The following is a 17,525-nucleotide window of genomic DNA, read 5'->3' on the forward strand; positions in this document are numbered from 1 at the left end:
TGTTCTCAAGCAGAAGGGAAGAAATACATGACTTGTCCTTGAAAAAATTTTGGCTATTGTTTCTTTGGGTTGGAACTGTATTATGCTGCTTGGTGAAGAGAAGCTTTTGTGCCAGACTATCATTTCTTTGTGCAGACATTGATAAGAATTGTGAATTAGTTTATCTCCCATTTTCTGTGATATCTGTTAAAAAAAAAAAAGCTAAGGATTAAGCGTTTGTTATGTTTCCAAAGGTTAACTTCATTTCCTTTAGGTTTAAAGCTATTGGTTGTTTTATTTACAGTCTTGCAATAAAAAGGTATTTTTTCCCCATTCCCTACATGCAGATCTGCTGTTGAGTTTCAGGGAAAACTTATTCTCAGGAAAAGTTCACTTAAGTGCTTCTTATTTTTTGCTGTGCATTGATGTGCTTATCTCATTTGTGGTATGAAGTGAGACGATTCCAGATGGTTCATGTAGACAAAAATACGGGTGCGAAACGATTGGAACTTCACTGTCACAAACAAAGTATTTCATTTTTTTTCCTACTGCAAATAACTATCTTCCTCAGTGATGGTAACACCAAATTAAAATATATCTTGGTCTTTCTTTGTCATGTATCTAAACAAATAGCGTTCTAACTCTTAGCAGACCATTGTGCCGTGTTAGATTATATTTTGCTGCTAATTTCTGTGTAACTACAGATGGTTCCACTACTACTACTATTTGGATGATAGTTGAGATATATAAAAGCATCTTGGGCAAAAAAGTAGCATGGTTAAAGAGGATTCCTGTAGTATTTTTTGGTTTCATACTTTTCTTTCTGTGCAGTCTGTGCTATTCAAGTGAGCTTTATAAATTCAAATCAAGTCTTAAAATTGTATTAGACATCTGTAAGTAGTCCTTGAATGTCTATTTAGAGAAGCCCCTTTAAGTCACCTGAGCAGTTCCCCACCAAAGTTCAGTTCATGAATTACCTTTTTCTTTTCTTTGTAGGCAACTTCATTTGAAATAAGCCTTGGAACAGCAATTGGCATATATTTCTCTCTTCTAGCCCCCTTAGCCTTGGGACAGTTTTTAAAGGGCTGTACCTCATACTGGACCAATAGAGACTTTTATTTGAGTCTCTACTTCAAACTTAATAACTCTTAACATTTTTCTTTGGGAAGTGCTTTTTTCAGAAGATGATTAGAACTCTGCACTATTAGCGAAGAAGTTATTTTTTTATACAGCATGCACATTTTAATATACTGTATTATTGTTCACTTGCCAAATGTTGTTTTCAGCTAGTATTTTAATTTTAAATATGTATTGTATTTGTGCCTTAGACATAGAAAATTCTGTATTGTTTTGGGTTAGGAATAAAATATTAATACAGATAACTTCTCATTTTTTGAAATGTGACCCAGAAGTTCCTGTCTGTAATATATAAAATTAGGTGAACCTCTCTTCCAGGTCCTATTGCTATGAGGCAATTGTTTGTTTATGTAAACTGAGTGAACTTTTAACCTATTGCAGGTCTGGTCTTGTTCCTCTTTCTCCATAGACAAACAGGGAGTTCACAATACCGAAGAAAATGACTTGATGGTAACTTTGTTTGTAGACATTAAACAGAGCTTACCTAGGTGTAAGTAGGTATTTTATGTTGTTTTGCTCTTTCAGTGATAATGAGACAGTAAGACAACATTTGTAATGTGAACAGAAATAAAATAGTTGGAGATCTGAGGATCTGGAAAAAAAAATAGCATCAGTGTTGCAGGGAATCAAGGCACCCTGCAGAGTGTTCGGGTAATTTTCCTTTTTTTTTACAGCCAGTATGAAATCATAGGTCTTTTTACATGCACAGCTTAAGATACAGCTGTGTTTCTGCTGCTTGCCTGGTTCCTTAAGCAGTTCCCATTCTAGTCTTTCTTACAGCGTAATTGCAATAAAAGGTGTTAAATTAAGTGTTTTCTGCATAATAAATACGTGAATAAAACTGTAAACTGTAAACACTGTAAAACTGGCAAACGAGAAGTTTTGGCATGTTAACACTGTAGATTATAGTCTTTAGCAAATCTAAACATTCATCTCTATTTGACAATATAAAATCTGATAGACAAGAATATGGAAGATAAATGAGTGTTTGATAACACCTAGGATGCTAAAGAGAACTTGCAGTAATACTAGTCAGTAATGTTGGAACGCATTACGTGCTTGGCACGTCTTCCGAGTTTAATGGAAGAAAATCTTCAGAGAGAAGATGTTATTGATGTCTTATAATACCAAATTTTGTTACAAATAACATTTTTTTGGTCATAATTCTTTTAATCCTTACAGCAGACAAGATTCTAATGTGCAGATGATGAATTAGAGAGTTGTTCATGTTTTTTTTATCTGGCCAGGAGTTAGTTTCCCTGATGTACACAACTTTTCTAATGTTTTAAATACTCATGCTAGAATACCAATGATAAAGGAATGATGTGGCCTTTACCATGCAATGTCTTTGTTCAGACTGGTTTTGTTTTCATGGTGACTACTCAGCATGTAGTGGAGTTCTGAGTTTTACATTGATCGTGGTTTCTTTGAGGCTCTGTGAAGTTTGATACAGAGTTTAATAGAGGCTCTGTTGCTCTTTCTTCCCTAGCTGAAATTACTTTGACTTTAGGCATTTACAAGCTGAATTCAAGAATTACACTACTCTCTTGTCTCTTAATTGGGAGGTTCTGAAGTAGAATCATATACTTTGCTTGTGTAAACCATTGTGGTGTTATTTGTAATTTCATATAAGGACCAAATATTCAAGCTGATATAATTTAATCACAAATTACCTTGTCTCCTAGACTGCAGTTCCATTAGGAATAAAATGATTCAGCATCTCAATGATCCTCAGAAATGGAGTAATAATGTACATAGTTGTAAATATTTACTTTTGCTTTTTAACAAGATTTTTTTTAATGTGTTCCTCCAGCTGGGAACACTTGGCAACAAAGTTAACTTGAACTTCCCTGGTGAAACAACATTAAGCTTCTAATTGATTAGTTATAATCAAATGTGCGTTGGAGTTCTTTTCCTGAAGAGTGAACAAAAAAAAAAAAAAAATCTTTCAATTGGAAGAACAAGATAAGGAGGGTGTATCTCATAGTATAAGTTTCTTGATTGTTTTTTTTTAAATACTTCTGTAAAAAAAAAAGTTAAAATTTGATTTGTAGCTTTTCTGTAATGTGTGTTATCACTGCAAGTGAGTGTACAGAGCAATCTGTAGATATTTGAACTGTTGAATGTGTGAAAGTTACACTGTGTAACTATTGAAAAATCACTGTGGCAATAATGCTTAGCTTTCCCGTCATTTTGAATACTTACTGTTGACAATAAGTTTATTATATTTACATTTGTGTGAATGTTGGGATTTATTGCAAAGTTCTTCAAATAAATCTATTAAAGAGAAAAATATTGTAAAATTATTCTCTGTATTTAAAATACTGACACTTTTATATAATGTAATATATTCTATAAAGCTTTTCTCTATTTTGATGTAGTAAATCAATATATTGTAGAATCACAGAATTATTTGGGTTGGAAGGAACCTTAAAGATTGCCTAGTTCCAACCCCCCTGCCGTGGGCAGGAACACCTTCCACTAGACCAGGTCACTCAAAGCCCCATCCAGCCTGGCCTCGAACACTTCCAGGGATGGGGCATCCACAGCTTCTCTGAGCAACCTGTGCCAGTGCCTCACCACCCTCACACTAAATATTATAGGCTCTAAGAGGCTGTGTCAATTTAATGTAACTTTCATTGATTCTGATGTTTTTCATGGTGTTGCTGGCAAGTTAAGCAGATACAGTTAAGAAGAGTCTTAGTTACAAGTTCTTATTGAGCCTACAATTTTGGTCACATTTGGGTTCACCTCAGCTTCCCAGTAAGCTGCTGGCCCTCTTCCCTCAATGTCATGTCCAGGCTAGTTAAAGCAAAATACCAAAGCATAAATACCATGATTCTGCTGTGTTAATTACTACTTATACAGGTAGATATTTAGTTTGCAATCTGTTCTCCAGGTCTCTAATTTTCAGTGTATTTTGAAGTACATTAGAGCAGACATAATGATGAGATCAGATTTATCTTTTCTTAAGGGTACATACACACATTATATAAAGTGATGTCCTTCCTGAGAAGGAAGAGAGTGCTTCTCAGATACACAATCCTGACACGAGAGACTCTTATCTTTTAAAGAACAAACAGTACCATATTAAAAAAATAGAAAATGCAGCTTTGAGTGTTGGCTATTTTTATTGCTTAAAAAAAAAATCAGAAAGTGGCAAGTTATCCTTGAGTTGCATTACTCGTTGGTTGTCTTCCTTGTGAAACAGGGTAACATCAGTGTATTCTTTGCCAATTTGTTGTATTTAAATTTTCCTTCTTTTCTTCCTTCTAACAGTTTGCTAGAATTAACTTCCAGATGATCTAGGTTGTTGTGCTCATTAGGTTTAAAAAAAAAAATCCCACAACTTTTCTCATTTTTCTTGTTTGTAGATTACCTGTTCATATAAAACTTTTTGTAGATTTTTTTTTTTTTCCCTGCACCTCCAGCTAATAGTTTAAAATGTTTTGACCTGCAGATTTGAATATTTGTTAGTCACAGTTGAGTATTTTTGCTTGTGGTAGAGATCCCTAGGAAAAAAAAAATATTTTTTTTTAGTTAGTTATAACACAGTTTACACATAAGGAAGTACTCCTTTATATGACCTGTTACATATTAAATGTAGGCCATGAAGACAAGTCTTAAGAAGTTTTTTTCCTAACATTCGTCTATTGCTGATATATCAGTTTCGCCGACTGTGTGGTACTTCATCTGGCAGTTCAAGGAAGTACTTTGACACGCATCCACACTTTCAGTGTTCACAGGCCATTTGTAGATTAAGGATCTGTGCTGTGTTACTCTCTTGCAGCACCAAGAAATGAACATTAAAAAAAAAAAGCTGCTGAAAATCATTGCAGTGGTATATGTGCTTGTTCTTTTATTTCTTGCTTGAATTTCTTGGGAGACTTGCCTTGTGCGATGGAATGGAAAAGATGGTTGAGAAGGTTCCGTGTAGCTATATTCTGAAATTACCAGATCGGGATTTTAACGCGCGATATTAGTGTAATCTTACACATCAGGAAGTGCATTTGGTTTCTTGTCTTTTGTCTGCAGCCATTGTTGCAATCTGGTTCTCCATCTTGCTGGATGTAATGACCCGTATGTGAGATTTCAGGGAAGAGAAACAGACTTGTATGTATTTCCAGTGCCACAACTATTTGAAGTGTGTTTCTGTGCAAGTGTGGTAAGTGATGGAGCTGAAAAATGCAGAACCTCTCACTATTAAAGAAAAGCCCTTGCCCTTCTTCTTTGTATCCTACTGTATTAAGTTACGTGAGCAAACTTTTGTGTACCTTTGAAGGGACTGATAGGAATATTCTTTGTCTAGCAGATCGTTTGTGTGATGCTTTTATCTTCAGCCCTAAGCTTTGCAGGATTCAGCTGGCTGTTTGAGCCTGATTTTTAGCTTGTAGCAAAAGCCACAAGGCCAAAGCAGATTAAGAATTTTTTTTCCATCACCTTTGAAAGTAAAGTAATGGAGAGAGTCTCGCAGTCCTTCTCACACTATGTGGACAAAGTGTTTTGGTTACGTGATTACTAATGCATTCATTTCTAAAACAGCAAGATTTTTTTTTCCTTAAAATGTTCTTAAAATTATGACAATGCCATATAATCTATTCTTCAACCATTTGCTCTGGTAGTTTAATTTAGTAATTTGAAAGCATGTGAGCAAAATTTCACTCTATCACTGCAAAGCGTTTTCTTTATCCATTAATTTGGAATGTTGTGTAAGGTTTTTCTGTCCTTCCATCTTCCTTTGGGGCAAGGACAAGGAGAGATCTCTTCCTGTGGGTTTTTTTTCCTTTCTTGTTTAAGAGTGGTAACATAAACCACTGCTATTTCCCTGTAGTTTGTGTATGAACTGCAATACTAAAGCTGGGTTTTAAAAAATGAATGAAATAAATTACAGTCTTATGAAGGACAACTGCATTGTTGTCAAGTTAAAACTTTCCCTCTTCATTGTTTTGCTGACACAATGTAGGCATAGCTCTTAGAAAATGAAATTTTAAACTGGCCATGTTGTACTTACCATTTTTTAAAACATAATAGGCTGTCTCAGAACAGTACATTGTATTTTTTTTAATATTTAAAAAGTGAGTTTAACAGTATATAAACCTGTGGAGTGTGATTTGAGTTCCTTTTCTTCAAAACATTCAACAGCTACGTAGTATTCTGAATATTGCTGAAGTGTTTAATATGCTTAACAAAAAAAGGACTTATGAAGAATTTTACATATATAATATGTACTAAGCCTGTCTCCTGTAGAAGGGAGCCAAGATTCCTTGGTGAGTGTGGGAAGCTGTTACCTTTCCACTCTTCTTTCATATCTTTGTAGTATAAGTGGCTGGTGGGGAGGAGTCGCTTAAGCTGAGGTGGCCGCTGAAAAAATGCGTATGGAATGACGTTTTGAGAAGAAGCGTGTGCTGTTAGGTTGACCTGAAAGGTGCGTGTAATCAGGATGTCGCAGCTGAGCGGATATTGTGGTAGAAGTAGGTGTACCCTTCAGCGTTGGTGCTCCATGTGCTCCTTCAGTGAGGGTACTTTTGATTTAGATACTATCAGATCTGAAAAGCTTGTGTACTGTAATTCAAGAAGAAATGTTAAGAACTTATTTTTACCAATAAGAAGAGACTCTGCGTAGAGGGGAAAGGAGAAGGGTAGGGAAGAGGGCACATTTGTTGGTTGGTAGGGGTATGCGAATGTCTATATATTGGATGGAAAAAAAGAGATGTAAAATACAGAAATTGCTTGTAAAACAACTTAGAGTAGTTTTGTTTCTGACTTTACTGCCTTTCCTTACCTTGGTGCCCTGAATGAATGAATGTTCACTCTTAGTTGCAGTTCACTGAGAAAGATGTGTGAGACATATACCTCTGTGTGTGTGTGTGTGTTAGAGGAGAGGTGAATGTGCACCTGAAGGGAAAAAAAAAACCAAACCGACAAAACAAACAAAGCCCTCAAAAACCAAAACCACCAAAAAACAACCCTAAAACCTTGAACAAAGAAGTCCCAGTTAGAACTTGAAATTTTAACTTTAACTGGTCATGGGTATTCAGATTAATACAATAATCTCAAAGTTGTTTTTTTTTAGATTATTGTTCTGAATTTTTTTTCAGGCAAAAGAATACATTGTTTTTCTCCCTCAAACAAAGTCTTATTTTCTTGCATGTACTGATTTTTTTTTTCCTTTTGTTGAATTGGATATTAAATTAATTGTTAACTTGGAGTAAAATTAGTAGATTTATTGGACATTTGTTAGTGATGTAAGGTGTACCTTTCAAGCTAAGGACATCACACTAAACCAACATCAAGACATGTGAGATGTTTGTGCAAGTGAAGTAGCAGCAAAGAAACAGATAAGAAGATTCCATGTAGCCTTATCCCTGTTCCCTGATGCTCTTTCCTGTGTCCCCTTCCTGAAATTCTCTTTTTGGGCATTTGTGCTGGATGAGGGGAAAAGAACATAAAGAGCATGCCCCAAAGCCACAGTTTAAGGGGTGTATTCTGTTTCTGTCTTGGGTGCAGATGTGGGAGTGATGGGCAGCAACCAGGTAGAAGGCTACTGTTTATACCGGCAGTAGCTTCTGTCTGTCTTCTACCTGCCCCAACTCAGCTGAACATGGTGGAAGGGCAACTACAGTTGCTGCACCAGTCTGACAAGCAGGACAGTGCTTCCTCTTCCTAAAGGAACCTGAATGCACTGGTGATGGGAAGAAAATCACAGCAATGGCCTGTGCAGGGTGAGAGGGGGGAAAAAAGCTGGCTTTTCTAGGGATTTAGGTAAGCAGGCAGTAAGTAGACTGCGGAGGTAACCAGTAGCATCTTGCGCGTAGGGCCTTTCAACAGAATTATGACTAGTTTTAGGGAAGTTGCTAGATGTTGAAGGATACTGGAAACATTTGTTGGAGTAGAAGCATAACGAGTGTGAGAGGATAGTCTGGATGAGATTTAAAACTAATTTGCTGTAACTTTGGGTGCCCGTGGGTTTTTTGAGGTATGGTAATTTTGGACTATCACAGTTGGGAAACGCATGACAGATTTTAGATGTTACAGACATTTAGGACAGGCCATATTAAAACTGTATGTGTGTATTTCTGTATGTACACTTACAGACATGTCTGCATATGTAACCACGTTCTGTCATCCCAAATAGAAACGGCAAAGGCTTTCTGCCCTTGGCCTCTGCACCTTTCAGAGACGTGCTAGACCGCTAACATTGCAATTTCAAACTACTTAGCTTACTCCTACGTACAAACAGGAAGTGTGGCAGATGTCTTTACAGCGCTCCAAGTGACAGAAAAACAGAAGTATAGGCTGCTGGAAATGAAGGTCTTCAGGACCTTTATGGTAAAAGTCAGAGGCAAATAAAAATATGAGGTTCTTTGCTCCAAGATGTACGTAAGGAACCTTAAGATTAAAGCAGTTTTCAGCTCGAGCAGTTTTTTATACCCCAGGTCACTTGTTTTTGTGCCTTTCCTCACTCTTGCACCAACACAACTTTTTGCAGCTGTGTGATGAACCGGGTAAGTGAACTGACCTACTTTAAGTTATCCAAGTCTCTCTCTTGATCTGGTTTAGACAATGTGGCAATTGAATGTCTAACTGTAACCAAAGGAAAAAATTGTATCAGCACAGTACCTCTCAACCTGTGAAAGGTGCACCACTGAAGCAGATGCAGAGCAAAGCATTTCCTGTCCCTCAAACAAATAACAAAGTTATTTACTATTATGAGGTGCCAAAAGATTTAATGATTAAAAGAAGATGAGATCTAAGAAAGATGAAGAATGAGTGATTCAGATCTAAGTGAGAATTATATTTCAAATCTAAATTCAGGGTTTTTTTTCATATAAAACCACTTTATTCATGTCTGTCTGTCCTTCCTTCCCCCTCCACTCCCTTGAAGAAAAAATTCTTGATGTTTTTAGAGTGTGTAGTCTTGGTCTGGATTTGACAGTTTGAGGCACAACATGGTAGACTGAATAAATTTGAATTAATGACTTCAGAAATAGATTTTGACTGGAATCTGCAAATTTTAGTTAAAACTCACTACCAGTAGATCAATTTTTTTTACTTCAACACAATTTAAAACTATGTTAAACTATGTAGTGATGTATCATGCAGCAAGTGTTCCTTTTAGTTTATTGTTTGCCTCAGATGAGATTTTTATGAGAATAAGAATGGCTTGAAGTGCTGTATAGCTAATGAGAGGCATTTCAAATGAAATGGAAGAATCCGTTAAGACACATGGAACGTATTGCACTACTGCAGAGAAGGGAGAACTTGACCAAGTTCATCTATATAGGCTATAATGGAAAGTGTCACCTTATTTCAAATCTGTGTATGACAGCTATGCTCGTAATTCTTTGGGCGCGAAATGAGTGTTTGACACCTCCAGAACAATTAAATGCATGAGGAAAGCACTGTGGTTGTGCTTGCCACAGTTCTACCTACTGCTGTTTTGATTGAAAGCTTGCTGTATGCTGTGAAAGGAATTTACATGTGTGGGAGTGCTTCTGGCAAATACATAATTTTATAGTAATAACAAATAAATTACACAAAGGATGATCTCTATCCTAATTATTACTTAGTGATACATATGGTCTTGTAGTAGAGCTGTAACTTATAATAGGAGCTTTGAGTTGCAATTAGACATTACAAAAGTTTCTTTATAGGTGTATTACCCATAGACTGGATGGAATAAATATTCAAGAAATTCAGAGAAAATACTCTTTACTTTAGCATGGAATAGCTTGAAACAAAGCTGAGCCTGATTTTTCAGTTGCCTCTTTTCCTACGTATGTAAGAGCAATTGCTCTGTAGAATAATTGCCTTTTTCTGTCTATTATTCATGATATTACTCACAGCAATAGTGTTAAAGGACCATACTTGACAGATTTCGTGATGTGCTTTCTGTGCAGATACATGGTGCAAAAGAGAGGGATTTACAATTTTAAGCATGGGTTTTTTTGTGTGTGGTGTGGGTTTTTTTTTTTTTGGAGTCTTGTTTATGCTGTGGAGATTGTATGTTTCAGAAAACAGAACTTTAGCTGTCATTAACAAACTTCTGCTTGTTTTTCTTTCTACAGGAGATGATAACAGAGTCCACTCCATTACGTTGTAGGAAGCTCAGCAATCCTGACATCTTTTCGTCTGCTGGGAAAACCAAGCTCCATCGTCAGCTAAGTCAAGATGACTGCAAGCTACGAAGAGGTAGTTTGGCAAGTTCTTTGTCAGGTATGCCATTTTGTGGCATATTTCAATTCATTAGACCATATTACAATTAATTAGTATGAAAGATGTAGTATTACTTGGTGTAACATTTGTCTTAAAATAGATAAGTTGTTTCTTCAAAACTAGAGGTGACCTCTTCTTGGGAGGTCTTATGTAAGAGAAAGATGCAAAAAGAAATATTACTAGATAAGAGTGAAAAAGAGAGTGAAATTCTGTATATTGCCCGGAGTGAAAAGTTAGAAGCTTAGACTTAATGTATAAAATTAAAAGAAGGGAGCAGTGGAACACACAGTGATGCATTCTTACCTCTTTTAAGGTCAGCACTGGCTGTAAGCTTGCCTACTTTGCCGTATTGTTTCTTACTGGGAAGCTGACTTTTATATCAGGTTGAAATTATTATTTAGTTTCTTTTTGGCTTCAAAAGTACTGTAGGCATTTGTGATTCAAAGTAAAAATCTTGCTTTCTAACTAGATGTTTTTTCATTTTGTATAAAGTTTGTTTTTTTTCTTGTGAACAGTCTTCAGCCTTGTCAGAGAATTTAGTTTGTCAACTTTAGAGCGTGGAGCGAGAATAGTCTAGTAATAGCCAAAAAATGGAGGACCAAGCTCAGTAGATTTCTTTTTCAGGAACTTTGTGTGTGGGCTAGGGGATGTTTTCACAGTTTTTTAAAGCTGGTATCAAAGTCTCTGATGCTTGTGTTAGCACGTACAGAGCTGCATGATCAGTCTAGGATGAAATAACTGATCTGCCTGAATACCACTGTTGTTCTGTTAGGGTTAACTTGCAACCCATTTCCTCCCTAATTAAGCTGACTGCCTATTTGCATGTTAGTGCAAGAAGAAGAAGGGTTGAAATCCCTCAGGTGGGAGGAGAAGAGGAAGAGGGTGAAACATTTTGCTACCATTTTGGGCTTGACTTACATGATTGTGAAAATACATCCAGTCCTGATCCCTCAGGGGAAGATAAATATTTTAATATTTGAGGTGCTAGGTCGAATAGTAAGTAAAGTATACATATTTTATTTTGGCTTGGCCTTTTCTTAGTTTTATTTCTAATAAGTGGCTTGTTTCTGAAAAATGGAAATATTCGTAATGTTTTACACTCATGTAAGTTTGGTCTCTAAGGCAGGTTAATCTCTAGAGAACAGAAGTTTATTAACTACACAGCTGTTGGCTGATTACAATGGCCAAAGATAGTACTGTAGTTTGGTGGTTCTTTTGTTTGGGATATTTTTTTTTTTTTCTTTTTTGAGTGGAAGTAAGTGAAGAAAAGTGAATAGGAGGAGGCAGGAAAAATGAAGAACTTCTATTTATTTTTTTAAAATAACTTTTCTGTTTGGAGATAACATTCTTGTAAATTTTCTGTTCTGCAATGATAATGTTCTCCAGAACTTGTTGTTTCATCTTAATGACTTTTCAATCTACTATAGCCTGATTCACGAACGGCAAAATAAAAGAGCCTCAACAAGATCAGTTTGACCCAATTGGATAAAAAAAATGTATATGTTTAGATATGTATTTTAAATGTGGGTGTTTGGAATGTATGTAGGACTTGAGGCATGGCAGGAAAAGGCTTTAGCCTTGTTTTTCCAACAGAAGCAAATAAGTTTAAAGAGTATAGATGACTGGGTGTGCAAACTGGTTGGCTTAGATTTGACTCTTGATGGAATTCTGTTTTCCTGGATTCAGATTTTGTGGAACTAAAAGAAGATCTTGATAACTATATCTTATGGAGATTTAAATAATGTTATTCTTGCTCTCTGGGACTGGCATTTTGAACTGTTAGATAATTATAGGATTTGAATTGCTATTGTAGAGTATCTTTGTCAGTGCTTTACTGAGATAAATACAGCAATGTACATTTCTGCAGACTAGAGGAGCCATTGTATAATCATAATCTTGAAAATGAGCAAACTGTTAAAATCATATCCACAGCTGTGAGCAGCTTGAGTGGGACTGGGAAAAAGGTACTAATATGCCGTGTCTCTGTTTGCTAGCCAAAGTTGAGCCTTCTCATCTCTCATACATTTTGACTTTGACTCATTTTATTATTGTGTAGTTGGCCCATTGCTTGTAACTTTCACAGAAAATTAACGTAAACAGGTTTTTTTTTTTTGTTTTGTTTTGGTTTTTTTTTGTTTTTGTTTTTTTTTTTTTGTTTTTTTTTAGAAAAAGAGACAAACAAAAGACAGCACTCTCACTCCCTGTCCCCTGGCATCACGGCTAGTCACATTGTGTGACAGTCTTCCAAATACTGTACCTTCCTTTATGTAAAGAATGTAATACTTCATGTCTAATTCTAAAGTGAAGTTGAATTTGTAAAATAGCGTGGTCCCTCTGAGAAAGATGTATTTTTCTACAGTATGTGTGATTAAAGATGTAGACTTCTTTCTGCTACTTATTGCAACAAATGTCTTAGTCCCTGGTGATTCCTGTTGTAGTATCTGACCATGTAATGATCTGTTGAATGCAACTATCTGCACCATGCCTGGAAGGGGGTGTGTGTAAATTACTCTCTCAGTCCTAATTTTAAGGAAAAGAGATATCGTTCACTCCCATTTTGCAGATGGTGAAACTGAAGTACAGAGGTTGACTGACCAAAGTTAGAGGAAGTCATCTGGAAGCTAATAATGGAACCCAGATTTACAGACTTTTTCACTTATGTGTTTTTTAACCACAAGACTGTCTGTCTTCTCTTTTTTTTTGTGAATGACATTGTACATAAAAGCAAACTGTCAAGCTAGATGGAGTCAAAATATGGCCTGCTTTGATTTTGTTTTTTTTCTCATTGTGGAAATTTACTACTTGACATTTTTCAAAAAGGAATGTTATATTGACTAGGGGGGGAAAAAGTATCTACCATATCCTTTTAAATGATTACTGTTATTTCCTGCAGTGAAGTACAATGGTGTGAACTTCTTGAAATAGGAACTACTCTTCTCACTGTTTGTGTATGTTGCATGGGAGATTAGCATCTACATTTATCAATCAGATACAAGGGAGAATTGGGAAAGCTACAGAATGTCTTGCTCTTCAGATAATATGATATTGCTGAAGAGTGAAACTTTTTAGGCAGAAAATACTCATCTGTGGTTCAAAGCAAAACAATATTTAAACATACACTGTATTCTGATCAGAGCTGCATGAAATCTACTGATGAATGTTCCAATGGCAGGAGAAAGTGGGGATGTCTAGGTGGCTAAGCTATTTAGAAGAGGTGATATTTTACAATTATGAATGCGTTTTTGTAAGAATTTTTAGAATTATACTTAATGAGATTTTGCAACATTAACATTGCCTCTATATAGGGCAATAAATTGTTTGATTGACAGAAAATACTGTTTCTTTTTGAAGCTGTGTGAACTGTACAAAGTGATACAAGTCTGTTTCTACAAGGTTTTGCATTTGGCCATTACCTCATAATGTAAACTAGATTTTTTTTTTTGAGATACTCAATTATCAAACATAATGAATTCACAAGTAGTGTGATCTTAGAAGTTCTAACCTTTAAATTGCTGTTTTATTAAATGCTCTTTCTCTGCATGCAATATTTGTTTTCAGCATTGTATTTTGAACTTCCAAACATGTTTAAAAACAAGTTGATAGTATTTTTGGTTTTGTTTTTAAAGGAAAACAGCTACTTCCCTTGTCAAGTAGTGTCCACAGTGGAGTGGGACAGACGATATGGCAGCCACCTGGAGATACCTCAAACCTGGTCCGCATGAGAAATCAGTCTCTAGGACAATCTGCTCCTTCACTTACTGCTGGTTTGGTGAGTGAGTCTAGGAATACTCATGATGATTTTGTGCTATAAATAAAAAGTAGTGTGGTCCTGTGCCTTAGTTTTTACCTTGCTTTCCCTGCTCCTGCTAGGTGAGTGCAGCATTTTTTTCCTGTTGGCCCTTTTTAGGGTAGAGGATGAATTAGGAGGAGAATAGGATCATCTTGCTATTGACAAAAAGAAGGAAAAAAATGTGTATAAGAAGAATAACTTATTTTGGGGAGCACTCCTTCTATTTAAGCAGCCTAATACCTCAAAGAAAATATCACTGGAAGTCTAGGGAGATGTGAGCATGGGAACTTGACAATTTAAAACAAGTTTAACTGTGAAACAGCTTTGTAAGTAGCTACCGCTGCCTGTTACCCTAGAGAATAGCTAGGGGGATGAAGCGGAAAAGGATAACTGTCCAAGGAACTGAAGAGCTGGAACTGACATCTGCTCTTCTGTGTGGTTTCTGTCAAAAGGCTTTGGTAAAGTGAGCATATCTTTGAAGAATGTTGCATCTGTTAAATTAGCATTTTCTAAGAAGAGAGTATTCTGTATGAGGGGGAAACTCAGATGGCTGTAGTCAAGACTGAATTGCAAACAAAAGGAACATACATTTTGTTTGTAGGTGTTTCTTATTATCTCTAAATATCTAACATCACTGAAGTGCAAGGAGAAGAAAAATACAAGAGTGGGAAAAGACAGTTATTTCTGAGCAGTCATATATGGAACAGAAGTTGTTGCTAGATAGTAGACTAAAAGCAAAGCTAGAAGCTTTTTTTGCTGAACTTCCAGAGAGTTGCCTGTATAACAAGTTTTGCTCAAATGAGGGAATTTTGGTGTGCCCTACTTTGTAGAGCTGCAAGTAACTGGGTAAATTTCTGTTACATTGTAAGACTCTTTAGAAACAATGATCCCTTAAGTAAATAGGTGTACCTTGGATATAGCCCTCAGATTGCTAGCCCTTTGAATTTTTTTGAGGATCCTAGACAGTTTGGCACCACCAGGCTATGAAAAGAAACTTAAACCTTTAAAGTTCGAAAAGCCATGCATTTGTGTTACCACTAATTTTGATTTCACAATGAGGTATTTGTAGTTTTAGCATTTTCAGACGTGCTACTATATTGAAATTCTTCTGATTTGATTTAATTTTATTGTGTCTTAGTTTGGTGCCTGTTCTGTGTTTGCCTTAAATTCCTGTTCTTAGCAGTGGTTGTAATTTGACTATATCACGAGGAAGGGAAAATGCTCACAGGAACTTGGCATCTAAGTATTTATCGGATCGGGATTAAAAAAAGTAATATGTTAAAATACAGGCCTGCTCTCTGGAGGCAGGCAAATGCCTTGAAGCTTCATAGCTTAAGTTAATGAAAATAACTGCTCTAAAACAAAGCACTAATTCTCAGATATTTAATTTGGAATACTCGTTTGTGGCTTAACAGCTGTGTACAATTCAGCGAGCTGCAGATGTGTTTACAGATGTGTTACAATTCTGCATATTAGTAATATGATGTATTTTCAGTCTGTCATGGCAGTGTTTGTGCTATCAAATGTTCTGATATGAAATGCAATGCCAATAACATTTCAAAATAACTTAAAATTCTCTGCTTTCTAATTAAAGCAGAGAAGTTTCATCTATAAATCCAGTATTTGTTCCCTCTGTGATGGTGTTAGGTACTGAAGTATATGGTAACTTCTCTATCTCTGTATACTTTATACTGGGCTTATGTTATTTACAGTTGCAGTTAATTAAGCCTAGAAATAAAGAATTCTTACATGAAATGGGCTTCCAAAGCAGTGACTGAAGAACTGGTCACGAGAGGAACATCTAATTAAATGCAGTGAGTCCTGGGATCTTAGAGCTAGTTACATGCTTGCAGCTGTTTTAATATGCTTGTGGTATTGAAATCTGTTTCACAAATTAGAATAGCAAAAGGTCTCTTGCCAGTATAATTAATCTCCTTTGAAGAATAGCTTTATTAAGAGATGAGTAGGTTCAGTAATGCAGAGTGTCATTTTAATATGCCAACCTTGATTGCTAGAGCATTTAATTCTCTTATTATTTGTTATAATACAGTAGACGGATAGCTAGAGAGAAGTGAGAGTGTGGTACAGGAAAGCCAGAATACTCAAAGCTATGTGCATTGTTTCTACTCCCTCTTTTTGGCACTGTAGGTATCAATGGATTTTCCTTTGGTAAATTGTTTTGCTAGCATTCAGTAATGTGTGTTTGGTGTGGTTTGGTTTTTTTTTTTTTTTACTTTCTAATGGCTACTAATCCTATAGATTGTTTGCTCTGCTTAAATTGCATTCTTTTCAACTTTTAAAGTAACAAAAAGGTAAATTAACAATAGAAAATCTATAGAAATTAGTTTACAGCTTCTGAAACAAGGCTGATAGCTAGGCTACTTATCAGCAACAACTCAAGAACTGGAAATACATAAAATTCTAACATGTTAAACTACAGAAGCATAATTTATTGTTAGACAGACTCTTTCAGCTCATACATGTGTGATAGTCTGGATTAATGTGTCTGCATAGCAGTTGCTGCTAGATCCTTGACTTAAGAAAGAAGCCAGGGTAGAATGAATGCTGAGTGCTGTCACTGTGGAATTGTTGATCTGGATGTTGATCTGGTCTGTGTGCCTTCTAAATATATGTGAGGATTTCAGAGGATGACCTTCAGTTGATCATCTGCTCTTTAGACGGATGGCTGTGATCTTCGTAGATTGAGTTCTGCTGGGAAGAGTCCTATTTAAGACTTTTAAATCCCTAAGATAGCTACGGAATTAATCAGACAAAAAAGACATAAAGCATTGTTGTGGGCATCTCAGGGGTGTCTTCTGCTCTCAAGACCCAACTAGGGGCGCAGGGAGTGCGTATAAAGTGTATGTATAATGAACAGAAGGATAATAATATGAAAAATCTCTTGTGACTTAGTTTGCAGGTTTATTTATCTGAAATCTTGACCTGCAGATACCCTGTCATAAAAAGAGTTAGAACTTGGACTGTGTTTTGAAGGCAGCTGATGTGAATGATCAGGTATATGGCTGCATTCTCTTATGAAGAAAGGCATGAAGAGCATCAGAGTTTGTTAATTTTAAAAAAGAAGAAGAGCTTGTGAAGAGAAGATTGTGACTGTTTTAGAGGAGATAGATTGGGAGTGTCCTTCTTCCAAATATTTATTTTAATAAAACTCAGTGTGAATGAAATTGATTACCAGAAGCAATGCTGTAAGATGTTAATATTCCAAGGCTGGAGCATTTATGGGTGGGCAAAGGATGATTTTCCTCTCATATTTATTGTTAAGGACAGGTTGCTCAACTGGAGCACTACACTCATGCTGAATATGTATTTACATTTGTGGAGAGAGATGTGGGGTTTTGTGTGTGTGTGTGTGTCTGACCCCCTCACACCCACCTCACAGCTT

The 17,525-nt window shown here is 36.0% G+C and overlaps 1 protein-coding gene across 6 annotated transcripts in view; it reads left to right on the forward strand.

The window, feature by feature from the left end:
- MAST2 (microtubule associated serine/threonine kinase 2) overlaps window positions 1–17,525 on the forward strand; it is a 206,920-nt gene that overhangs the window by 26,905 nt on the left and 162,490 nt on the right. For 3 of the 6 annotated variants that reach the window (XM_086752986.1, XM_086752990.1, XM_086752988.1), the window contains exons 2-4: window positions 5,152–5,281; window positions 10,185–10,332; window positions 13,959–14,101. In XM_086752986.1, coding sequence (XP_086609112.1) covers window positions 5,152–5,281; window positions 10,185–10,332; window positions 13,959–14,101 — 421 coding nt within the window. The remainder of the gene's footprint in view (window positions 1–5,151; window positions 5,282–10,184; window positions 10,333–13,958; window positions 14,102–17,525) is intronic. The other 3 variants (XM_086752991.1, XM_086752987.1, XM_086752989.1) reach the window with 2 other exon arrangements.

Source organism: Chlamydotis macqueenii, chromosome 8 (genome assembly GCF_036417535.1).
Source record: "Chlamydotis macqueenii isolate bChlMac1 chromosome 8, bChlMac1.mat, whole genome shotgun sequence".
In the NCBI taxonomy this organism is placed as follows: domain Eukaryota; kingdom Metazoa; phylum Chordata; class Aves; order Otidiformes; family Otididae; genus Chlamydotis; species Chlamydotis macqueenii.